This window comes from Calliphora vicina, chromosome 5 (genome assembly GCF_958450345.1).
Source record: "Calliphora vicina chromosome 5, idCalVici1.1, whole genome shotgun sequence".
In the NCBI taxonomy this organism is placed as follows: Eukaryota; Metazoa; Arthropoda; class Insecta; order Diptera; family Calliphoridae; genus Calliphora; species Calliphora vicina.
The window spans coordinates 95170022-95196329 of record NC_088784.1 but is presented as its reverse complement, the minus strand read 5'-3'; the positions used below and the strand labels follow the sequence as shown (position 1 = coordinate 95196329).

Genomic DNA, 26308 nt, shown 5'->3' with positions numbered 1-26308 from the left:
CTTTGTTGTTATCGCCCCACGTAAAAACTTTATTTCTATAAAAACTGCTCGTATAAAATTTTCCAAAGAAAACTTAAACTGGTCGAAATAGGAATGGAATACTGTTATCTATTCGGATGAATCCAAGTACAACATTTGTAAGACGGTCGAAGGGAAGGAGACTGGGACATGAAAGATACTAGGACTGGAATCGGATACAAATCCATTTAAATGATATTTAGAAAAGTTTCATATTGTCAACCACTGTATATCGGTATCGGCAATGGTATAGGAACGAGCGAATTTTTTTTATTTTTGGAATTCTCTTATTCGTTATCGAATAAAATGTATAGACATTTGTTTTGATGGCATTCGATAACGAAAGAGTTTTTACTCCATGGATATCACATTCCGATCGAAGTTGGAATTAATAGTACCACATTTCGCTTCTTCAGACAAAGTAAAACGAATATTTCTCGGAATGAAACCACTTTTCTAAGAGGAATTGATATTAGTGAGTAATTATTTACTTTCCATTCCAGTCCGGGAAATTAGTAACCCTTTTTCAGAAGTTGCAACGTAAAAACAATTTTGATATCAAATACATGTTTTAGTTTATTTAAAAATTTGTTAACAATAACATCTAAAATAAAATTATACTTAGCAATTTAACAAAACATCTAATTATCCATTTTAATAGGACCTTCTGCTCCTTCACTATTGCTTTCTCCCGCAGCAGCAGTTTGGCGATTACGCCAGGCTGTCATATAAGTGCGTGGGTGTATAGGTAACAGACCAGCTATGCCCAACAACTCAGCCGCTGGTGTTGACATATGAGCTCCCTTGCCCAACCAGAAGCGAATACGTTCAAAATTGAATGAAACCAAACGTTCGTTGTGCTCATTTGTCATGGGATCATAAGTGCCTACTTGTTCTATAACGGGCTGATGTTGATTTTTACGACGCTAAAGAAATAATATAGGTATTAATTTGGTAACAAAATTATTCATTGAAGTTAAATTTTACCTCCATAACCACAATGTGATAGAATGGCCGGTTCGTGCATCCTTGTCTTACAAAACGTATAATTTTTGCAGATTTTTTGTAGAAACGTCCAATGCCACTGGCAGGAGATAAAGGAGCAATATTCATGTTGATGGTTTACTAGAAAGCAGTATTAGATAAAATTTCCACTGAAAGTTTTACGATTTTCTCAAATTTTTTTTAGTTTTCATAACACTCATGAACTAGTGTGGTTCAATGTTGTCAATTTGTTTTGTATTATTTTGTTAAATGGTTATTCAATCTGGCAACTTTATATTCCTCCGGCTCATCTGGCTTACATCAACATGAGTACACACACACACCGTACATTTCTTATGGGACTGTTTGCTTGAAGACCCCCCAAATCTAGCTGCGAAAAACTTTATATAAAAAAAGAGGTTTGCTCATGTCAGCCGCTGGCAGCTGACGCGGTGTTGCAACTACAAATTTTAAACCTCATCAATGTTGATAATTCTGTGTTTTTCCCACAATTGAAGGGAATTAATATTTTTTTTTAACAAAAAGAAGTCGACTTTATGAGATAACGTAATTAATTTTAAACTATTTTCCGAAGCGAAAAGTGATTTCGATTTTTATTTATTTTTAAATACTTTTAAACTGATGAAACAATAATTACGTCGTCAAGACTTTCCTTTTTGAAGATATTATAATTCTTTTTATTTTATTGGTGCTGATGATGTGTGAGAAATAAATTGGTGCAAACAAATTTATATATCTTTTTTATAACTCTGCCATTTGTGGACCGATTTTCTCGAGTTGTGCTATAGCCGATATAGTGCTGTAACCAACATGTATAAAAGTAATTTGGTGGATTTGGAAAGTTGATTTCAACGAATATTCACGAATATATATATATATATATATATACTTTATGGGGTCGCTAGTGAATATGTGAAAATTACAAACGCAATGAAAAATGTATATATACGCTTGCCACTAATGGTGAATGGTATAAAAATACTAATTTTTGATTTCAATAATTGAGTTTATGGAAATCTAAAAATGTTTAAATATAATAAAATACCTTTGTCAATTTATTTTTAATTTTTGTAAATTTTATTAAAAATTTAATTCAGGTTGAAATTTCAGTTATCATTAAAATGCCGTTACCGCTAAAATACCGTTTCGTATCTGTAGCCAACATTGATAATTATGGATATCCGATGATCTATTTTTTTATTAAATTTTAAATTCTTACATGAAAGATTGGCTTAGGTTTTATTAATTCTTGGGAAAAATACATATTTTTGATTGGAGTTTTTGTGAAATCACATGAAATGAAATTAAAATAGATTTCTAATTTAGCGCGGATTCCGTTTACGTTTTTAGTTGTCAAAACTTCATATAAAAAATCTTGTGTTTCTACTCTAAAGTTTAAAAAACTGTTTGCGTAAATAAGGATAAAATGATATCAAAGGATAAGTATTAAATGATATCAAAAATTATTTTAAAAAGTAAATGATTTCCAAAACATTTTGGGTTATTTTTAGGAATGTAAGAAAATTATTTTCATACTGCCCTCTTAGCATATTTTTTTAAACGATAATTACAACACTGTTTATTAATTCTTCTGAACAAAAATCACATGCAAGTAAAAGAGACAACTATTATGTATTTTTGTTACAGTTTAGTATATAGTCATACTCTTTATTTCAAAAGTAACCTTTAGTTTAACAACACTAGAACAACCATATTGAAGTGCGTTTTTTCAGCGCATTTTGCAGGTTTGTGAATATTCTCCGTAAATTTTATTAAATTAAAAATGAAAATAAGTGTTTTTAAATATAAACTTTAACGAAAACATAAAATTTAGAAAACGTTTTCCAAGCTTAAATAAAAATCAACAGTGAAAAAGCTTTAAAAGTGCTAAGAATACAAAATGAAAATTTTGCAATGAAAAAATGTCAAGTCTTGGTAGAAAACTAGTCATTCGCATTTTTCACTTACCAACAATTTTTTTTTGTTTAACTAGCGTGGAAAAAGAAAGATGATTTTGCTTATGGAACGAGTGGGAGTGTGAGAGGGAGAAATATATGTTTAAATTAGTAAGAATGAATTGAGAAATTCAGTGGTGCAAAGATGAATATGAGTAGAAAGAATAATCGGTGATGAAATGGCGGCGTCTATAAAACAAATTAAATGGTTTCTTGTAATTTAATTAACAAACGAAAACAAATTTTATTTTTCAAAAAAGTAAAAGTTCTGGGAATGCGTGAGAATTGTTATGGTTTATTAAAGCATTTGAATTTGCAAAAAAAAAAGAAAAAAGCAACTCCATTTTGTCCGGTATTTTTGCGTTTTACGGTTTAATTTCTGCTTCGGTAGAGTAGGGTGGTCTCTCTTTATTCTCTTTGTTTTGATTTGGGATATTTTCGCATTTCCTCCAGTGTTGGTAAGTGTCGCTAAAAAGTTTGTCATTTCATGTGGGAGCGATAGAGTAAGTTGTATTTCGTTAATTTGAGTGGTGTTGACTCGTGTTTTGTTACTGTGTTTTGACATTTAAAGGTTAGAATGTGTCCACTACATGCAGCTTCCTGGAGGTGCGTGAGCAAGTGTGAGAAAGGTAGCGCAATAATAACGAAAGCCGAACACAAAAGAAATTTTGAAAAACCGAAGCGAACAGTGTCTGACATTTTTTCAAATTGTTGTAAATCAATTTTTTTGTGTATGCAATTAGTGTATTAACGCTAAAATAAGGTATTAATTTATTATTCAATTTTAATGAAAATGTTTTTTAATTATCACTAAACAAACAAATACTGGATTGACAATTAAGTTGTGTGAAAATCTCGTGGAAATTGTGTGAAATAATAGAAATATAATTGCCGATAGAATTTTTTCTTGGTGTCGCAAAAAAAAGAAGAAAATGTGTTTTTATGTCTCCTCCGTCTGTGTATATTTTCATCATTCGGTTTTTTTAATGCTATTTTTTCTTCGAATTGTATAAAGTTCTTTGTTAATTCATATAGTAAAGGAAATTGTTTAAAGTTATTTCAGTTTAATACCATTTTGGACTCTATTGCTTTTGCAAAATGAGGTCATATACGGTCATTGTTTTTTAGGTTTTCCAATTTTCCGGCTCTTGTTTCCATTTTCAAATGTAAGTTTTTCAAGAGTAGTCCACTTTGTTTGCCTCGCCTCGCCATGTCTTTTTACTCTTGCCTTTTTATCTATTATGATCATGATCATCACTGTTTTTCATGGGAAGGCTCATTGAACTCTTGATTATTTTCATCGCTTTAGCCAACCACAATAACAGTGTGTATGTGTGCTTTTTTGAGCTAAAAAATCGTCTCCACTATATATTAACACAACTGAAATAAATCTCTTATTTTGTTGTAAAGTTGTGGTGTGTGATTATTATTTATGGTATCTTTTTCACAGGGGTGGGTGGAGGTATTATGAATTGTTCTTACAGTAGTTATCGCGTTGTTGTTCTTTAGAAAATTTAATGAGTAATAATCTTTGGTACATATAATGCAGGAAATTTAATGAAATATTTAAAATTTTGAAAAACCCATAGTTACAACTAAGTGTGTCGGAGGACCAGAAACCTGTGCCAAATATGTCGGGAATTGAGGCTTATATTCATATTTCTAACTCATCACAGACATACAATTTTTTTACCAATGTATATTGTATTTTTCGAGATGATGGTAAAAATGTTGAGTGCAATTTTATGTTTGTACCTATATTTTAGAAGTTACAGTCGTTTGAAAATCTCATTTCCCTGGAAAACTTGTATGTGATATGAGATTGTTGGCGTCGAACCTGATAGAGATATTTATAAGTAATTTTTGAAAGTGGACTGTTTACGCCAAAAACAAAACTTAGCGATTTTCCTTATTTCCCCTGCAATTCCTATTTTTCCACAGTATATATTAATGCAGAATGCTGTGTTGCAGTATACTTCCACTTGTCATTAAGTTGTAAATTAAACGTCAAGAGTCGTAAATCAAACTTTAAACTGTTCACTTCGCTGTCCTACTCCCACTGCCCCTTATTGGTAAGAATCCATCTTCCAAGTAATTTAATAAATAATTGGAAAATTCCCAATCCTTTTGTTTTATTCATTTTCGTTTCATATTGTTAAATTATTCTGAGTACAAAACCTAAACGATTTTTGTTTCGGCTCAGAGAGTTTGAACATCTCTTTCATTTTATCGAGCCTTTTCGCCGGCTTTCAACTAAACATGGACTTTATATGTGGTCTATTGTCAAATATATGGAACTAAGTTTAGTTATAGGAGTTTAGATAATGAACCATATTCCGGGAAGATATTTGTATGGGGGCTAGTAGATATGGGCCGATTCATAACATTTTTAGCAGAAATTCTCCTCTTATAATTTGAACAATAAATGTTAAATTTTATACAAAAAAAAAAAAAATTAAAAAATATAAACTTTTTGGAAGGTACTAAGGAGTGAGATCGAAAAAATCTTAACTTACATAAATGTTAATAAAACCGGAAACCCCTCCATTAATGTTTTTATAGTGCTTTGTGTCACTTTGTTCTACCAGGTAGTCCATCTCCGTTTTAAATCTACCACACTTTTTTTTGTGTTCTTCAATTCACTTTTAACAAGAGCCTAATATCTCTGCACTGGATTTAGCTGGAACAAATACCACATTATTGTTCTTGTACCACCCAAGACCTTTCTAACCATAGTGACAGGATGTCAAATCTGGCCTAAAATGAGTGGACACATTAAGAAGTCTTATGAATGAAGGCATCATCTTTTGTAAACATTTCTTGATGTAAATTTCGATGTTTATAGAGACCTTTGTAATAAATGTTTGGCTTCTTTTGAAGCAACTCTATATTGCTTGCCATAACAAGAAATTTTTGGGAAAATTTCCTGCTTTTGGGTCCTAAAGTTTTCTACATTCTCTCGAGCATCAACAACTTAAAAATATTGACCCGGAAGTTGCGAAAAATTTTCCAGAACATAGTCATACATTATGCAGCAGGTATATTTTTTTTTATAACATTTGACTTAAATTTCCTTGCTCTGTCTTAGGCCTCTAAATTTTTAGCAGAGTTTCTGTCAGTAACTTTTTAAGCCTTGTATGTTTTTAATCCTGCATTGGCTTAAACTTTTTGTTCCAAATAGCTAAACAGACTGCTTTCCTACCGGGAGCTCTTGAAAATGCTTTCTATTTATTGGCTTTAGAAACATCGTGTGGACCTGAAACAGATTTTCTATCAACGGACAAGTTCTCCCGATACTGTTTAATAACATTGGAATCAGTTTGACGGCAGACCTTTGATTGTTTGGCGTACTTTTTTTGGACCTAGTTGGGTGTTGTTAAAAATATTCAATAATAATAATAATTTTAGTACGAACATAAAAAAAATCAATACTTTTGGGTTAAAAGTTTTAAGGAAAAACATGACCGATTTTTCTCATTTTCAATACCAAACATTTCTAATCAACAAAGAATAAAAAAGAGCAAACATATGTGATCCCCTAACTCCCTTTCGTACCTTCAACTGACGGACGTACATAGCTAGATCATTTTTGAATTTTATAAGGACCCAAATCTGGAAAAATATTTTGTATCCGGAATTTTTTTTTTACCAAACATTTTTTAAATCCAATTTTTTTAACCAACAAATTTGTTTCACAATATAGCCGAAAATAGCTAGCTCTCTAACTTGTTTTTTAATAAAGAAATTTGTCCAATAATATCTAAAAATATTTTGTATTTTAGTTGATGTAAACTTCGTATCATCTATAGACTTTGTATTATTCCTAAAAAAAAGTATAGTTCAAAAAGTCACCAACATTTCATGAATAATGATTTTGTGTTTAATTTTGAATAATAAGTCATACTAGAAAGTCTTATCTTTGGTAAATACCTTTATACATAAAAAAGGAAATCGTCCAAAAAGTTGCATCAGAAATTTTATATATTTTTTTAATTAAAATCTTAATAAATGTATTTAAAAAATAACCAAGGTTGGCTACCGAATAAAAACGGATAACTGGCAACGGTAACGCTAATTTGGATTATTTCGTAAATTGTAATTAGCGGTTATTTCGGTAACAAAAATCTATTTTGTATATAAAAAGTAAATTGCATCTTCTGTGTTTTTTTTAACTTGGAAAAACGAAATTCTAATTCAATTGTTTTAAATTTATTTAAATTCGTTTTATTAAAATGTGTACAAAGTAAAATAACTATTATTTATTGTTTGTTATTTTTCGCAGCTTACTTTGTAAATACAGTGTACATAGAATATGAGCACACAAACCCGTAATAGCGGCGGCAGTCGCAATCAAAAGAAATCAAATGCTGGCAGTGGCGGCGGTGGAGGTGGTGACTCCTCGGCTATCACACAGGCTTCACTGAAAAAGACGGAAGTTACAAAAACAGAAAAGGAAAAGTCTCATCCAAAGGTATGTGGGCAAAATTAATGTAATAAGTTCTGAGGTTAATGCGTTTTTTTTCTTTCTTAATTACTTTAGCCAACTGCTGAACAGTTACGTATTGCCCAGATCACTAACAGCAATACATCGGAAGATCCACAGATGCGTGAAAAAGTCGCCACACTTATAGAAATGACTCAGCGTTCCGAGGAGGAAGTTTGCTGTGCTTTAAACGAGTGTGACAACAATTTAGAACGTGCTGTTGTATTTCTTCTAGAGACCCTACCAGTGGTTAGTAAACAAACCTCTCATTTATGTTACAAAATATAATATTAAATTAATACTTTAATTTTTGATATAAAAAGGGGGCATTTGAGACATCTTCAAAGAAGAAAAAGAACAAAGCTGCAAATGCTGCACAGGATAATAATGGTGGTGGAGGTGGCGACGGTGATTGGGCCGATGGCAATGCCAATACGGACAGGCGTGAAAAATCACGCAATCGTAACAGTAGTAACCGTGGTGGTCGTGGAGGTTCCGACAGTCGTGGTTGTAAGTTTTAATATTTTTTTTATTGTTAACACATTGTTTAATCTCGGTTTTTGTTGTTGTGTTTTTTTTTAGGGCGCGGAAGAGAGGCCCGCGAAAATGAACGCAATTCCAGAGGAGGTGGCGGTGGAGGTGGTGATAGGGATGATCGTACCAACGACAACTATCGCAGTGGACCACGTAGCGGCGGCGATGGCCGTCGTGGTGGCAGTGGTGGTGGTGGCCGTGGTGGTGGCTACGTTGGCCGGGGTGGTCGTGGTGGTGGTCGTATGGGAGGAGGTCGTGGTATTGGCGGACGTGGTGATAGAAGTGTTGGTGAAGGTGGCGGTTATAGGTCACGTTACAACAACTCCAACGAGGATCACCAAGAGGTTGAGCTGTGGGATAATAGTATTGCCCAAAGTACAGAGAAACAGCAACAACAAACACAGGATGATGCATGGGGAGATTGGGATAATGAAGAGTATGTCGGTTCACTTAAGGACAGCAAAGTGTTTACTACGAGCAATTTGCCAAATCAAACGGCAGCCAGTGTACTGAGCAGTGGTTTGGCTGGCAGTGACAACGCAACTAGTGCGGGAGGAACTAGTGAAATTTCGGCACCACCGGGACTGGAACACCATCTAGGCACTTCAGTGATGGGCGGCACATCTGCGTCACAGTCACAGGGATCTCATTTGAACTCCCTGGTGGATGACAATAGTGGCGGCAGTAATTTAATTACAGCAAAGACTACGCCCATGATGCAGTATAGTGCTGCTGTAAGTAGCACGCCCCAAATGCAACAACAGCAGTCCACAGTGGTGGGTGGTAGTGGCAGCACACTCACTTCTGGCTCGAATATCAGTGGGTCTTCGGCATTGGGCGGTTCACCATACGGCAGTGCCGTAATCGACACTTTCTCGAATGCTGCAACAGCCGCCGCCAACTTGGTTCAACAAGTCCAGCAACAGCAGCAACAACATCTGGCCCCACAAATCAAACCCTCGACGACATTGTCCGCCGAGCAATCACAGTATTTCAATTTACTGGCAACACAGAATGCCGCAACACAAAATGCTGCAGCCGCAGCGGCCGCCGCTGCAGCTGCTGCCGCCAGCAATGCTCAGCAAATGCCCACGTACGCCCAGAATCCGGCAACAGTGCAATATCAAACTTCGTATGCCAATGTCTTTGGTAGTGCAGCTGTAAGTGGATCTTCGACGTCAATGACAACGGATCCTACGTCACAGATAACAAGTGGACAGCAAACGCAAGTACGGCGGGCACGTGCTAAACTTCCACCACCCTCTAAGGTAAGTTTTATTAATACGATACTAAAAATTTCGATAAAAAAAATTGTTGAATCTTTGCTCTTTTGAATTCGATCATATTTGATATACATAGCCATACAAAATTTAAAGTTCTCAAAATTTTCGAATTTCGCTTTAGTTTTTTTAGTAGATTATAAAAACCTAAATTGAAGCTGTTAATAACTTTAGAACTTTTAGACGGATTTTATCATCGTTGATCTCATATTAAAGCTAATGAGTCAAAATAAAAGTATTTTAAGGAAAATATATTGAAACTAGGGTACATCAGCATTACTATGAAACCAATGTTGTAAAAATTGGATCAGCGGTTCAAAGGTTATATACAATTGAAATTGAACGATGGTGTGTGTAATTCTTATATAAAAATAAAACTTCGATCGAAGCAAATTTAAAATTTTTGAGCAACTTCCAATTTTGTATGATCATAAAGAAAACCTGTGTATCAAATATAAAAAATTTGGAAAATCTTGTGCGAATAATAATAATTTTTTTTTATTTAGATTCCTGCAAGCGCTGTCGAAATGCCAGGTGATTCATTAAACAACATTGGTTATTTGGATGTACAGTTTGGTGGCTTAGATTTCGGTACCGACGACTCGTTTGAGAATTTATCAGATAAATTGAATAATTCGGTTAATCTGGGCGATGGTCAGCAACAGAGCCAGCAGCAACAGCAAAAATCTTTGGCTCAATCACCACCCGAAGTAAGTTCGTCATATGAACAAAGTAAAACAGTGGCAAATCATCAGCAACAACAGCAGCAGCAGCAGCAACAACAACAGCAATCTGCATTAACAGCAGCTGGTTTACCAAATTCCCATTTGGTATGATTAAAACTATCTCAATATTTTATATTTCAAGTTTAATTAATCATAATCATATTTTGTTTTTTTTTTGTACAGACCGATTCTCTGACAGCCACCTACACACAAAGAGCTGCCGCACAGCAACAACATCAGCAGCAGCAACAACCTCAACAACAACTGAGTGGCGTTGTAAGTGGAGGTAATTCATCTGTGGGTTCTGCAGGCAGCAATGCTTTAGATCAATTGACCAAAAATGATCCATACAATCAGAATACAAATTCGGCCACAGCCTATCAAAATTCGTATCAAAGCAGCAGTAATGTTGTTTCGAACAAAGGTGTCTCGAATGCCTATCAACCTTCGGTAGCCTCACAAGGCTACAATAATTCGGCATACGGAAATGTACAGGTTAATTAAAATAAAATGAATTCATTACATTTGAACACACTTTTTATTAACATATTTTCAATATTTATACAGTCATCTGTGGCAAATTCATACCAACCTCAAGCATACGGTTCATACCAACAAAATTCGATGACCTCGTATCAGCAACAACAGCCATCTGTCACCGGCACCCAAAGTGCCTCGAATGTTACTGGCTCAAGTAATGTTGGTGTAGGTGGTGGCTCCAGTTCAACACAAAACATTCCTTCTGTAGGTGGTAACAGCAGTAATTCGGCGACGTGAGTCTTTCAATTTATTTTCACCCCTTTTGTTATTGTTTAGTTTTGAGTTCATACTAAAAATTAAATTGATTTATTTACTTTAATTTGTTATATAACGTTTAAAACTAACATTGTTGATGTTTTTTTTCTGTTTTTTTTTTTACCCCTTTCTGCAACCACTCCAACTGCTTAATAATTAATATACATACTACCACATTCCAAAAAAATAACGTTAATTGAATGCTTTAAATTTGCCTGATTTTTGTTGTTTCTGATCTGATCCTCCTACCAAATCTACTGCGTTTTCAATCAATTGCGTGTGTGTGTGCACAGGGTAAATTCAAATTCAAGTTATTTGACGTCTGCTTATGGATCGCAACAAAATGCTTACCAGTCTAGCCAAAGTGTTTATGGCAGTACTGGACTGTCAAATAATTCAGGGTATGTATATTATGGTAATTTTGTAATACAATATAATGAAATTCTTAACGCAAAATCATACTTGAACAAAGTTGTGAATACCATATTTCTTCTCAATTTAAAGTTGATTTGAAAAAATGTATTTTCTCAATTTGATATCAAATGTTATATTTTTAAATCGTTATCAAATATATAAATAAAATTTATAAAATTACTTTTGAATTATGGTGGATGGAATATTATCAAACGTAAATACATGTCTATGTCTGACTTATACAATTATTTACATCATGCTTGAATTCCAAAACATCTGTTTACAAGGTTTTTTATTTTGGTAAATTTTGGAATTCTGCCCATATTTTAAAATAATTAATTACAAATATGTTTAATTTCTGAGTTTAAAACATACATATTTTATTTGTTATTCGCAAAATTTTGAAAGAATTAATTATTAATTCCATTTTCAAAATCAAAATAAATTTTATCTCTCTACTTCATTCTTTATAGAATTATTTCCTTATTGAATCTAATTTGACTGATTTGGACATGAATTAACGTTATACTTTATAGCATTAAAAACAGTTTTGACAATTTTCATCCATTAGTGTTCAGGGCAAAGTTGAAACCCGGTTTCAGTTGGTCTCTACTTGAGAATGGTCATCGAAACTATATTTTAAAAACAAATAAATTTCATAGAACTTCGTAGAATGTGAACTTAAATAAATGAAATTGTTTCCCCTTAAAATAATTTGATTAAACTACATTGCGGACATCACAACGAAATATTTCTCTTCCTTTTTTTAAGGCTTTTATTTAACTTTCAATGTTAGTTTATATCAAAATTCGTAACTGAACACTTATTGGCTTATGGTGTAATTCGATTTGAAAGGAAAGCCATTCGAATTTGTATGCGAAATTCGAAAATATTAGAAAATTTAAAATTTTGTTCGAAAAAATTTTCAAATTATTACATAGAAATTTGAAAATATTTGTTTTGAATCGAATTACACATAACCCCCTTTATGGAAATCCAAAAATTTGAACTTATGTTCGAAAAAAATTTTAAAGCAGTTTTATGCATTTCTCGAAAATTCGAACTTATGTTCGAAAAAGTTTTTAAGCTGTTAAAATAATCTCTAAGTCCAGAGGATTCATAAAAAAAAAATAATTTTATTTTATTTGATTCCAATTTCTTATTCTTTAAAAATTTAAAGTTAAAATTTTATTCCTTAATAAATTAAAAAAAAAATTAAAAACATTTTTTTGAAAAAATGTTTGGCATAAAATTTTTTTTTCATATAAAAATTAAAATTTTAAAATAAAAATTAAAAAAAAATGGAATTTTTTTTTTAATTTTGTTACCTACAACCAAAAATTTTTATTTTAAAGTACAATTCGGTGAAGGGTATATAAGATTCGGCACATTCTAATATAGCTCTCTTACTTGTTTCTATAATAATAAATATGATGAAATTTTTATATGCGCTGTGTCTTCTTGATATTATGTATGAACTTATAATATTTTACTTTTATTTAGATTTGCTGGCAGTACTAGTACGGCATCATCTCAATATAGTAACTTCAGTTCAAGCGGTAAACTGAAGGACACATCGGCGTCATCAAATGCTTCTCATTACGAAAGGTAAAATTTTGCTGATATGTTTTTGAAAAAAGTTCTTTGTTTATTTTTTTTTTATTCTCTAACAATATTAACCATAACTCTTTCATAAAATATATATATTCTTTATATAAAATATTTATATAAATCCAATTTGTTTTGTTTCGTTTGCAGCGTTTCATCCAGTGGCGCTATTAGTAATAGTGGAACAGCCGTAAATTCCGTTTCGAGCGGTGTCAATTCCAGTAATGCTGTAACAAATAGTATGATCTCATCCACACATTTAGGTGCATTAACAAGCAATTCAAATGTTACTCCATCTTCTTCTTTAGCTAACAACAACAGCAGTAGTTCGAATAATAACAGCAACAGTGGTGTTGTCAATAATTCCACATCAAATGTGGTGTCGCAGTCAGCCAGTGGTGCCGTTAATGCCAGTGGCAATAGCAGTAGCAATAGTAGTAATACAAATAGCAGTAGTGTCGTCTCAGCTGGTGGTGTTGGTGTAAGTGGTGGCGTTGGAGGTGTTAGTTCATCATCTGTGGTGGCCGCATCGTCGGGCGTTTCATCCGTGTCGAATAAGACTGGTAGTGGTGTATCGGCTAGTGGTGCACCGACTGGTGCTGCTAGTGGCGCAGGAGGCGCCGGCGCTGGTAGTGGTGCTGGTGGAATGGTACCCAACATCCAAATGGTTAGTCAATATATTCAGACTTCATTGCCATACTATCAGCAACCAGTTTATTCTTACGAGGATTTACAAATGATGCAACAGAGAGTGCCACATGTGGTGAGTTCATGGAGAAATGCAACACAATACAAGCAAAAATAATTAATATACATATTACATTGAAAAATATAAAAAACCTAAGTGCTTTATTTGTTTCTAAATAATATTATTATTCACACAAACAACACCCATATTTTAAACACATTTTTACATGCAAACATTCCTTCATACATACATATATTCGTTATATTTCACCTTTATTTACTAATTCGGTTGTAAGAAATCCTTTAACTAACGAAGTTTTAGAATAATGTGTAATGTTTTTTTCAGATGAAAGGGTTAACAAAAACAAAATCATATTACTCGTTTTATATTCAATAAATTAAAAATACTATCCCTCATTGTCTCAATATCTGGCAATTTAATTTTATGACAATCGGTATATAATTAGTCATAGCTTCGTTATAAGGCTAACTTCCAAAAACCACTTTAACGAGCAAAAATGTCTTAAAAGTTTCGTACACAAAAGTCATGTCACCTAATTTTATGACTATCGATTCATAATTAGTCATAGCTCCCATATAAGGCCCTCTTCCGAAAATCACTTTAACACAGAAAATATTTTACAAGCAATGATATCGGGATAAAATTTAACTCAAAAAGTTTTTTATGGTCGGTCCATTAAAAGAGAATAAATCTTAAATTGCTAAGAGTCTTTATTAACAATAATATTTAAATACATTTACATTATTGGATCAGTGCATTTACGATATTGGAATCATGCAAAGATCGATCTTTGTAAATATATAATTTTCAATATATCGTGTTTTTGTTGTTCCACACCATTTCCAATTGTATTTCAGAAATATTTTGATAATATTTTAATTTTATTTTTGAATATTCCAATTATATTTCAGAAATTTTTGAAATATAAATGGAAATGTCTGAAAGACGGTATTAATTTCAATTTAGAGTTGTATTTTTTTCCAATGTTGTGTTGGTACATATTTTCTGAAATTTGGAAAGAGTTGTAATTTCTGCCCGGGTATTTTAAATAATTTTCTTAACACAACATTTCAAAGTATGTATTATGCGTAAATAAATTAACATTTTTTTTTTTGTATAAAAGTTTGATTAAAAACAAAATCATCCTAATTGCTTTTTGAAGACTTGCTATAATAACATAATCACTAAAATATTAAATTATAAAAATTATGAAAAAAATTCTATTAAAATTTCATGCTTTTATTGTATTGCATTGAACCTATTTCTCATATAACTTCGTCTCATAATAAGCTTGTCCTCTCATCCATCATCCCCCTATTGCATCGAATATTTTTCATAACATTTTCTGTTAACCACAACACGCTTTACTAAAATATTCATTTTTTTTTAATAATTGTTTTTAATCTATTTTATTTTTTGTATGTATTTTAATTTACAGCAAGGATATTATGATCTTAATTACACACCTACTAGCCTGGGAGCGGGTCGTGATAATTTAGGTTCAGTGGCTTATTCAACAATGACTGATGGCCGTTTTACCAGAACTGACAATAATTCCAGCCCTGTTAGTAATGTAAGATTTATTAAGTTTAGTTTGTTTGCAATAACAGTTTTATAATTGTATGTAATTTTAATTTTCCAGGTTTCCAGTACCATGTCGCAACAAGCTGGTTCTAGTGGACCTATGCTTAATGTTCCTTATGCATATTTCTATGGTGGCAATGTTATGCCCGGCAGTTTCCAATATGGTACACCAGCTATTTATCCAGTAAGTTTACATAGTTAAACAAATTATTGAAAAAATATTAGCCAATTTTAACATATAACAATTTTTATTATAAAAACTAAATTTTGGATGAAAAAAAAATCTTAGCCATTTTTGGGTCGATATTTTTATAAAGAATATTTAAAAAAAGTATATCTAATGATTGAAATTTTCTTTTTACAGCAAATTCCAGCTGCTAATACAGCTTCGGGTGGACAATTCCCTAAGCCTTCTTATAATACTGGTTATGGATCAACCAATTATGATGCTCTTTCGCAAGCTTCACAAGACTATACAAAAGGAACGTATCCATCTAGTGTTAACCAACAAACAAAGTCACAGAATGTAACGAATCCCCCACAAGCTGGTACAGCTTCGGATATAACATCCTCCATGTATGGCAAAGGACATGTGGCGCTTAATAAAGTCAATGTAAGTATCATGCTAAAATATATATACAAAAATTTATTAAATTTTAAACAATACCATAAAACTTTTTGGAGTTTTGTTAATTTAATTTAATTTTGTTTTTTTTTTATTTTTTTTTTGCAGTCATACGAGAAACAAAATTTCCATTCTGGCACGCCTCCACCATTTAATATGGCAAATACACAGACTGCTGGCGGCACATCAGCTCAACCTTACGGCATGTATTTACCAACAATGCCAGCTGCTGGACATCATATGATTCATCCACCAATTCACCAGGTAATTTAAAATAATTTAATAAATTTGTTCTCTAAACATCACTGTTATATTTAAAAATCATTTAACCAACAACTAGGGACATTTGACCAAATAATTTTGTAATATATGTATAGAAATTAATCAACACTCATCCAACATCGTGTTAACCCATTAAATAATCAACCAGATTCTTATGTTAACACGATATATTATTTTTTATATACATACATAGGTACTCATTGATTGCCATTGGTTTTTGTTAAGAATTAATAAATGTCGTATCATGTCTTAATTAAAATTAGCAATATAAAATAGTCAAATTTATTAATAAAGAACAGGATTTGGACAACATGTTTAATTTGGAAAAAGTTAAGTCAGTTTTATTGCAACTTTAATTAACATTTCAAGTTTTTAATATAAATTGTAAACCAAATATTGAATGTAAACTATTAAAAATAGCAGCGATTATAATGAACGAACTGTCATTTAAATAATAATTGAAATATAATTCCTTTTAACCTCTTTAAACATTTTGTTTGAAGTCCTACTCATATTGTAATATACTTATATACATATATGTATATCGTCATTGTGCCAAGTCTTATATGTAATTGCTATACATTTAGATTAGCCTTATTGATCGTCCATTTACTTGCAAAGCTATTTTCAAATATGCCATGTTGGCGCATCGACGATATTGTAAATCTATAAGTTTTGGCTTTCTGTATGTTAGTTTGTTGCATGCTGCTGAATTTATATATCTTGTTTTAAATTTTTAATTTAATTGGAGGGGAGAATAAAATAATGTTTCTCTTCCCTTCACCATAAGTGGCAAGGGTCTATATAAGTTTGTCATTCCGTTTGTAATTTATACATTTTTCATTTGCGACACCACAAAGTATATATATTCTGGATCGTTATAAATAGCGGATATAACCATGTCCGTCTGTATGTTGAAATCAACTTTCCGTAGCCCCCAAATAACTTACATACATGATTCATACATCAATATATCCGCTATAGTCCCGGTTCGGTTGCTATTTAAAATCGGCCCACAAATTTCTGATATATAAGGAAAAAACCAGGACAACCTCGACTTTGGGCCTATTTTTGATCTATATCTGGTTTACTAAGTCATTAATATAGACAATATGAATATCTAATGAACTAGTTGGAACTACAAGGAGTCAAAATCGGGAAAACTCGAAATTGGGAAAAATATTTTTTAAACCGAATTTTTTTTCATACATTTTTTTCACTAATAAATAAAAAAAGAAATACGAACAAAATAAAAAAAAAAAAAAAAACATTTTGAAAAAAAAAATTTGAAATTTTTATTTTAAAGTATAATTTGGTGAAGGGTATATAAGATTCGGCACAGCCGAACATAGCACTCTTACTTGTTTTAACATATTTTTGAAATATATCTCGATTACTAAATAATGTACATTAAGGTGGCCCTTATTTTGCACTTTTGGTATTTCCGTAGGTTTCAATTCCGTAGTTTTTATTCCGGTCGATTTCATTTTAGGTTCTTCAGATTACGTGTAATTTATTAATTACAAAAATATTTAATAATTCTGTATTTCTGATTTTAATTTGAAAGCGTTTTTATATTAAAACAAAAGAAATTGATTAAACATTTTAGAAAAACAAATAATTACAAAGATATATCAATTCAATTTTCGATTTTTTTTTTTCTGAAGAATCGAAATTAACTCAACTTTCGATCGGAATGGAATTCTGTGAGTGGCCTGATAGCACTCTTACTTGTTTTTACATTGAATTAATACGCTACTCAAAAAAAATATTCGATTCGATAGAAAACATTTTCGAAATTCTATGCAAAAATTTTAATTTTATTTTTACGAATTTTAAGTAAATAAATTAAAATTACGAAATTATTTGAGATCTATGAAGGATTTTATTGCATAATTCACTATTCTTATTAAATTATCTAAATGCTTTTAAAATGTGATTTACCATAAATTACAACATTTGCAAGACCATTCAAGCCATTGCAAAAATAAGCAAGATGTCAAAAAAATAAAAAAGCTTTTTGCAGATTTGTAATGTTCTGAAGAATTATGAATTATATTTTAAGGATTATTTTTTCTCAATATTACTTGGCTGAATATCCCATAGTTTTGCAGCTATAAACCAGAAATGGTGAATTTTTAAGGCACTACACAAATTCCACTTGTATTTCAGAAATTTCCAATTGAATTTCTGAAATTTCTAATTATATTTCAGAGAATTCCAATTCAATTTCAGAAATTTCTAATTATATTTCAGAAATTTCCAATTGAATTTCAGAAATTTACAATTTTATTTCAGAATTTTCTAATTCAATTTCAGAATATTCCAATTATATTTCAATTTATATTTCAAAAATTTCAAATTGTATTTCAGAAATTTCAAATTGTATTTCAGAAATTTCAAATTGTATTTCAGAAATTTCAAATTGTATTTCGGAATTTTTAATTTTTACTTAAATAGTTTCTAATTGTATTTCAGAATTTTCCAATTGTTTTTCTGAACTTTCTATTTGTATTTCAGAATTTCAATTGGTATTGCTATTAGAATTTTCTGAAATACAAATGGAAATTTCAGAAATACAATTGGAAAATTCTGAAATACATTTGGAAAATTCTGAAATACAATTGGAAATTTCGGAAATACAAATCGAAGTTTCTGAAATACAATTAGAAATTTCTGAAATTGAATTTGAAAATTCTGAAATATGATATAATTTCTGAAATTCAATTGGAAATGTCTGAAATATATTTAGAAAAGGTGTAGATGTAGATGTTAGTTTCGCTGGAATGGAATTTAACAAAAGTCTTCCATGTAAATGTAGGTGATGGTAGGATACCTGAAAAACGTGATAAAATGTACTCAAAAAATTATAATTTTAGAACTTTTTTGGTAACACATTAAAAAGTGTAGGTTCGTTCGGTTCTGTTCTTAAAAAAATCGGTAAAGGATATGAAAAAACCAACTGGTGCCTAGGATAATTTCGGATAATTGAAAATATTTTAAAAAATTTGAATGAAGTGCATGCAAAAAAATTTCAGTGTTTTCCAGTTTATTACAATAAATCGTCTGTTGCATACACAAATAAAACTTTGCTGCCTTAACGTCGCAAATATAATCAAAATAAAATAATTTTCATACAATTAAAATAACGTTTTATATTATGTTGTAACTAAAACAAAGCCAATATTATTTTATTCATTTTAACACTTCATAACTCTATAAACAAATAAATACATACCCCGCAACTTCACTTGTGAAAATTTTGATATTTGCTATCAAATTTAAGAAATTGTAGGAAAAAACTTGCCAAATTCTTAAAAATCTAAGTCAAACGTTTGAGAAAGGCCTTTATTTCATAACGTAATTAATATTGAGATCAAACTTGAGTGTATGCTGAGTATACAACACTACTTAGATATTTCTATAACATTAAAATAGTCCTAATAAATTTGTGTACGATTAATTTTCATGTTTACATTATGAAATGGTACCTTGTTCCATATAAACATTCCTACATCCATACATAAAAAAATACATACATATGTACATATATATAGATTCATATACATTAGAGTGACAATCAGTTGTATGGAAAAAAATGTTTGTTAAAATTTTAAAGAGTGCCGGGTGGAATATTGTGACACTAGGCCTAAATGTTAAGTGCTGAAAATTTGAGCCAAATCGGGCAACGATTTCTGGACGCGCATCGAGGTCAAAGTTCAGATATATGCAAAATTTTACTGTTAATATGGAATAAATAGGTGAAACTCGTTAACTTTCTGCATTGTTTTCTAGAAATGTGTAGATTTATTTATATTAATGAATATTACATTAAAAAATTTTTTTTGGAAATTAACCCTGTATCTCCTTTGGTTCAAAATGACCCAAAAACTGTATTATCGCCAAAATTAGAGAAAAATGCAAATTTTTCAGTTTTTTAAAAAATTTTGCTACTAAATAAATACTTTTGCAATTGAATGCAAAAGAATCGAAATATGTACGTAATTATCGTTGTAATGAGATATAAATTACAAAATTTGATTAAAAAATTTTAAAGTTATTACAAATTCGCCAGACCATTAACGTGTTTCAGGCCACTTGAACAAAAAATTTAGGAAAAAAATTAAGATATTTCAAGGAAAATTAAAATAAAAGCTAATTTTTACTTAAAATATGTCCATATTTACTTGTATATGAGTTTTTGTCTTCGTAGGGTACCGTTAACCTATTCGGAGGGATGGCCAAAGAAATAATTTTTTTTAACGGCTGTTTCAAAACTCCATTTTCAAATTTTTAAAAATTTTGTTAAACAAATTTTAGATTTTTTCGATCATCACATTGGGGTTTATTGAGATCAAAATAGGGAATAAAAATATGAAAAAATTATGTCAATACCTCTTACAGTTTTTCCGTACCTGCGATTTAAATTTTGAGTTTTTCAAGAAAAATTAATTTTTTGTCCATATTTAGGCGAATGAGTCCAATTTCCATACTGTTATAAATTTTAAGTAAAACCTATTCATAATATTATAGTCCTTGTAATTTTAAATATGTTCTGAAAGTTTTACTAAAATCGGAAAACGATAACCTTTGAATCGTGAAGGTCAAAGGTCAAATTTTTCAATATTTGGAATTTCTAATGAAAATATACTGAAATGTTACATATCTTTGGGCCGATTTTCATGAAACTTAAGGAAAATATAACATAAAGTCCAGAATTTAAAATAACAGCACAAAAATGGAAATTAACCCTTAGCAGCACTTGGGGTCCAAATTACCCTCAACTTTTAAAATCACGAAAAACACAACAATTTTGACCCCAAGTACTCTTAAAGGTTAAAATCCATTTTTGTACTGTTGTTGTAAATGCTAGACACCATTATATATTTTCCTCAAGTTTCATGAAAATCGGCCCAAAAATATATAACATTTCGCTATATTTTCATTAGAAATTCCAAATATTGAAAAATTTGACCTTTGACCTTCACGATTCAAAGGTTATCGTTTTCCGATTTTAGTAAAACTTTCAGAACATATTTAAAATTACAAGGACTATAATATTATGAATTGGTTTTACTTAAAATTTATAACAGTAAGGAAATTGGACTCATTCGCCTAAATATGGACAAAAAATTAATTTTTCTTGAAAAACGCAAAATTTAAATCGCAGGTACGGAAAAACTGTAAGAGGTATTGACATAATTTTTTCATATTTTTATTCCCTATTTTGATCTCAATAAACCCCAATGTGATGATCGAAAAAATCTGAAATTTGTTTAACAAAATTTTTAAAAATTTGAAAATGGAGTTTTGAAACAGCCGTTAAAAAAAATTATTTCTTTGGCCATCCCTCCGAATAGGTTAACGGTACCCTACGAAGACAAAAACTCATATACAAGTAAATATGGACATATTTTAAGTAAAAATGAGCTTTTATTTTAATTTTCCTCGAAATATCTTAATTTTTTTCCTAAATTTTTTGTTCAAGTGGCCTGAAACACGTTAATGGTCTGGCGAATTTGTAATAACTTTAAAATGTTTTAATCAAATTTTGTCATTTATATCTCATTACAACGATAATTACGTACACATTTCGATTCTTTTGCATTCAATTGCAAAAGTACTTATTTAGTAGCAAAATTTTTTAAAAAACTGAAAAATTTGCATTTTTCTCTAATTTTGGCGATAATACAGTTTTTGGGTCATTTTGAACCAAAGGAGATACAGGGTTAATTTCCAAAATTTTTTTTTAATGTAATATTCATTAATATAAATAAATCTACACATTTCTAGAAAACAATGCAGAAAGTTAACGAGTTTCACCTATTTATTCCATATTAACAGTAAAATTTTGCATATATCTGAACTTTGACCTCGATGCGCGTCCAGAAATCGTTGCCCGATTTGGCTCAAATTTTCAGCACTTAACATTTAGGCCTAGTGTCACAATATTCCACCCGGCACTCTTTGAAATCTAAAAAAAAAAAATCGGCTGTCACTCTAATATACATATATACTTCTATTCTAATAAATAACATTTGTATTTAATATAAACAAATTATATTACGCCTCGCGCCTCATCGCTATTAAATAACATACATTGTATTATTTCAAACAATCTCTATCACATATTTTTCTTTTCATTTAACATAATCAATTAAAAGAACAATAATAAACTACATACATACTACATACCTACTTACATACATACATGTTTAAAAAAAAGAAATCATAAATGTAAAAATTAACTTCAACAAATATTTAATAAACAAAACAAACAAGCAAAAAAAAGAACATTCTATTAAATATTATGCATGAAATATTTTCCTGTTTGATTTATTACTATTATTATTTCTTTTGGTTTTTATTGGACATCAAACAGATGGACGGCAGGATTCACAATTCATCCCGCCGGGTAAGTTTCAATATTAAATCGACGACTTTTTAAAATACATTTTCTTTTTAAATAGACAAAACTACAAAACACACACTCCTGTTTGTATTTACTATTTAAAAAAAATATATTAATAATCACACACACCTACATCTACATAACTATACTTAAAATATCAAGAACATTAATGTGAAATTCAAAGTTTTGAGTTTAGCTAGAAAAAGAGAATGTGGAACAACTCCGTTAACTAGAGAATTTTATTCAAAATTATAAAAGTATATCATATTTTTTTTACACATTCGAATAAAACAAAGCTTAGTTTACAAAAATTAACACTGTTCTGTAAACCGAATCCGAGTAATGTTTTCGTTTTTAAAACGAATTGGTGTTCTGTAAATTGAATCCACATGATTTACTTGTTTTACTGTCTAGTAAATAAACCTATTTCAATTGTGCGATTTACAGAACATTGTCAATTAATTATTCTTTTTTGAAAATCGATCGTTTTTTAAATCACTTGATTTACAGAACAGCGTCTGATATCAAGCAAGATCAGCCTTATTTGCCCAGTGTCTAGTAGTTCGAGAACAAATTTCAAGTTTTAGATTATTGATAACCTCGCGGGGAGTCTTGCAGTAGCATTAGGAGGTCTTCATCCACGAATTGTTTCACATATGTATAGGTTTTTGTTTCAATCCACCTTTAAAATCGTTTATTGTTTTGGATTTTAAATTTTCGAAAATCTTAACTAAATATTTAAATTTTAACTAAATATTTAAAAAAATTACAAAAATAAAATAAATATTGAAATAGCGGTTTTAGTCTTCTTTCATGCTAAATGTAAATAGTTTCCATGGTTTTTCCAATTCTAAAAAATATTAACCACATCTATAAAAAAAATTTAGTTTGCCTCAAAATTTAATATTTTAATTTATTTAAATTTTAATTTATCTTTGAAATATACATATGGGCATTTCCACGGTCCCGAACGCGACATATTTGCACGCCTTTGAATTGAAAAAAAAATAAAGAAATCTGAACAATTTAGTTTTCTTATTTTTATTATTTCGATAGCATATTTGTAGCACTAGGTTCAGTAAAAAATATAGGTTTTGTAAATTAGTTACTTCCAATATATTAGCAATAAACAGGGTATTCCGAACGAGACAAAAAGTATAATTCGTTTTCGACTGCCTCTGGAAAAATGCAAAAATCAACAAATTGGTTATTAAGTTATGTTAACTTATTATAGAAATGTTTTTCAAATTAAAATGTAATAATGTAGCGATCAATTGAGACAGCCCTTGGCTGAGTGAACTCGGGTCATTCCGGTACGTGGGAATGGAGAGTTGAAATGTTTGCTTTGATTATTGTTTTACAACATTTAGTATGATCTGTCAGGCGACATTCGTAACGCGACATATTTTTGCGTCATGTTTGTAATACCGATTAGTGAGTTAACATATTAAGCAAAGTCAGTAAAATTATATTTTGAAATTATAATTTTTCAATGAATACATTTTCCTAGTGATAGTTTAATATGTAAAACAAAATATCAAAAATAAAAAAAAATCCAATTACGGAACTTCGAAAATCAAAATAAAATTTTTAGTTAAAGCCAATAAATTTTTAATTGAATTAAAATTTTCGGCCACTTTATTCCAGAGAGCGACATTTAAACAAAGTTTTCACAATCGGTGTCTGTCGTAATTTTTTGTTTCGAAATATTTTGTTTGAAAAATATTTTTGACATACAATGTACAACGCTATGACACCGATAGTGAATTAAACAAATATGTTTCTTTTTTTTGTAAAAAAAAACGTTAAAAGAAATATGAATTCTTATTTGAAGGTCGATATAAGGGCTACGAATGATTTGAATTTACCCTAATTATTTTTTTTTATATATTTTCTCTGGCTCTTATTTCCCAAAACCTGATGATAATTCACTTCTAAGTAGTACCAAAAACTTTTTATATTCATTGTGCCCGAAAAAGAAAGTATTTTAAAGTTAAAGTGGCAAAGTTTAAAAAAAATATTTTTTCTCTTTTTAATTGAAATATCATAAACTCATTCAATATTTTTTGTTTAGCAATAGTGTTAATACATTTGTATTAGCTGTAGTTTTGTTGTTGTTTTTTTTTTTAAATATACATTTTAAATTCTCATTTGTTTATATTAAACTCATTAAATTATACATATTTATTATATATATTTATTTTGTATCTGTTTTTAGGATTCAAATAGCACTGGACAACGTCAACCTACAAGCAGCCAATCAAAATCGGCCACTAAGCAAGGGTATTCACCCTCTTATTGGACTGGCCAAAATTGAGCGGCTTTAAATTTTGTTTGATAAGAAGACGACTACCTTTTTTTAAGATCAACAAGCAGGCGAGATTAAAAACTCCTTTTAAAATAGATGATATGGATTATGTGGAAAAGAAAAATTTAATAATTTTTGTTTTGGAAAGAAATAACCTGGACATGATGAAATGCTCGCTATTGCGCCTGCTAATATTTAATAAAAATAATAATAATAATAATGCTTAATATTAACAACTAGAACTACAAAAGTAATAGAGAACATCTCCTCCTCATCCCCCTCAAATAATAATAATTATAATAATAAACAAAGAAACTCCTCAAATAGACTCCGTACCATTGTTAGAGGGAAATGTTATGTAACATAAATCCTTCGTCTCTTAACACACAGTATACACAGTATAATTATAAAACATATATTTTTTTTGTATTTTTTTTATATATATATGTAATACAAAACTAATAACGTTTAGCCGCTAGAAAGTGTAAGCATTTTTAGTTTTTTGTTTATATATATAGAGAGCAAATACATGTATTTGTTTAACTATTTACGTCGTCATTTAATTGCCCATTATAATTTTTTTTTGTTATTAATTTAAAAAAAACAACTAATTTTATTTTATTGTAGTGATTAGTTGTCCCTACCAAAAAAAAAATAAGAAAAAGCACTTAAATTAACAAATAATTAATTAATTTCATCATAGAAGTTTTAATATTTTAACTAATAACCTGACCTCATCCTTTCACTACCACGATTACCAGCTCCATTCCCTCCTACACTCCCTATCCTGTCTCCCTTCTATCACAAATTCATAATTATTTACACACACTCACTCCCCACATCTAACCACAGCAATCATACACACACACCCACTCTCACATTTTTTATTACAAAACAATGAAATAAAAAGAAATAAATGATAACAATTATCAAATAATTTAATTAAAATAATTATTATATTATTATAAACAAAAAATAAATAATAAAATACAAATACAAACACAACCAACCCATTAATTACTACTACTATATTGTATTGTACGTATTTATACACATACACAAACAAACATTTTACATATACGAATACTATACATACATACATATATTTTATAAAAAAAACAACAAAAAACTGAGCAAGGATTATAAATTTTTTTTAAATTAACTTAATCCTTTCTTCTCCTTATCTCTCCCCCAAATATAAATACATACACAAATACAAACATACTTATAAATATATACACATTTATATATGTATATTTATATGCGTAGCAAATTGTCGTATTGCAAAGCAACAAATAAATAAATAAACAAAAATTAATAAGTTTAATTAAAACACATTCTTAACATTAAACAAAAGAGAAAGAAAATAAAATTATTTATTAATAACACAAAAGGAGCAACATAAAAGAAACGAAAAAAAGGAGTAAAAACAGAAATTATATTAAAAAATAAAAATAAATGAAAAACACAAATAAATATTGTAATCGGTTTAAACTTATATGTATAATTATAATAATCTTAATATTTAAATTAAATACAACAAACAAAAAATATGATTGAATCCAAATAAA

The 26308-nt window shown here is 29.9% G+C and overlaps 2 protein-coding genes across 7 annotated transcripts; one reads left to right on the top strand and one right to left on the bottom strand.

Moving 5' to 3' along the window:
* Positions 1 to 568: 568 nt before the first annotated feature.
* On the bottom strand, positions 569 to 1187 carry mRpS16 (mitochondrial ribosomal protein S16). The gene is made up of 2 exons (XM_065511949.1): positions 1006 to 1187; positions 569 to 944 (listed from the first exon to the last, which is right to left on the bottom strand). The coding sequence occupies exons 1-2, from the start codon at positions 1129 to 1131 to the stop codon at positions 660 to 662; spliced, it is 411 nt and encodes a 136-aa protein (XP_065368021.1). The 5' UTR covers positions 1132 to 1187; the 3' UTR covers positions 569 to 659.
* A 1520-nt stretch (positions 1188 to 2707) lies between these two features.
* Positions 2708 to 26308, top strand: lig (lingerer). Of its 6 annotated transcripts, XM_065511226.1 has the most exons (18): positions 3595 to 3741; positions 7261 to 7449; positions 7519 to 7710; positions 7785 to 7971; positions 8044 to 9263; positions 9782 to 10105; positions 10184 to 10495; positions 10568 to 10773; positions 11089 to 11196; positions 12713 to 12817; positions 12968 to 13056; positions 13126 to 13580; positions 14965 to 15099; positions 15169 to 15294; positions 15475 to 15723; positions 15844 to 15999; positions 22400 to 22432; positions 24648 to 26308. In XM_065511226.1, the coding sequence occupies exons 2-18, from the start codon at positions 7291 to 7293 to the stop codon at positions 24744 to 24746; spliced, it is 4155 nt and encodes a 1384-aa protein (XP_065367298.1). In that variant the 5' UTR covers positions 3595 to 3741; positions 7261 to 7290; the 3' UTR covers positions 24747 to 26308. The 6 variants fall into 6 exon arrangements, with proteins under 6 accessions (XP_065367296.1, XP_065367294.1, XP_065367300.1 ...); XM_065511224.1 differs by lacking the exon at positions 3595 to 3741 and adding an exon at positions 2708 to 2768 and having other exon boundaries at positions 12968 to 13580; XM_065511222.1 differs by having other exon boundaries at positions 3594 to 3741; positions 12968 to 13580.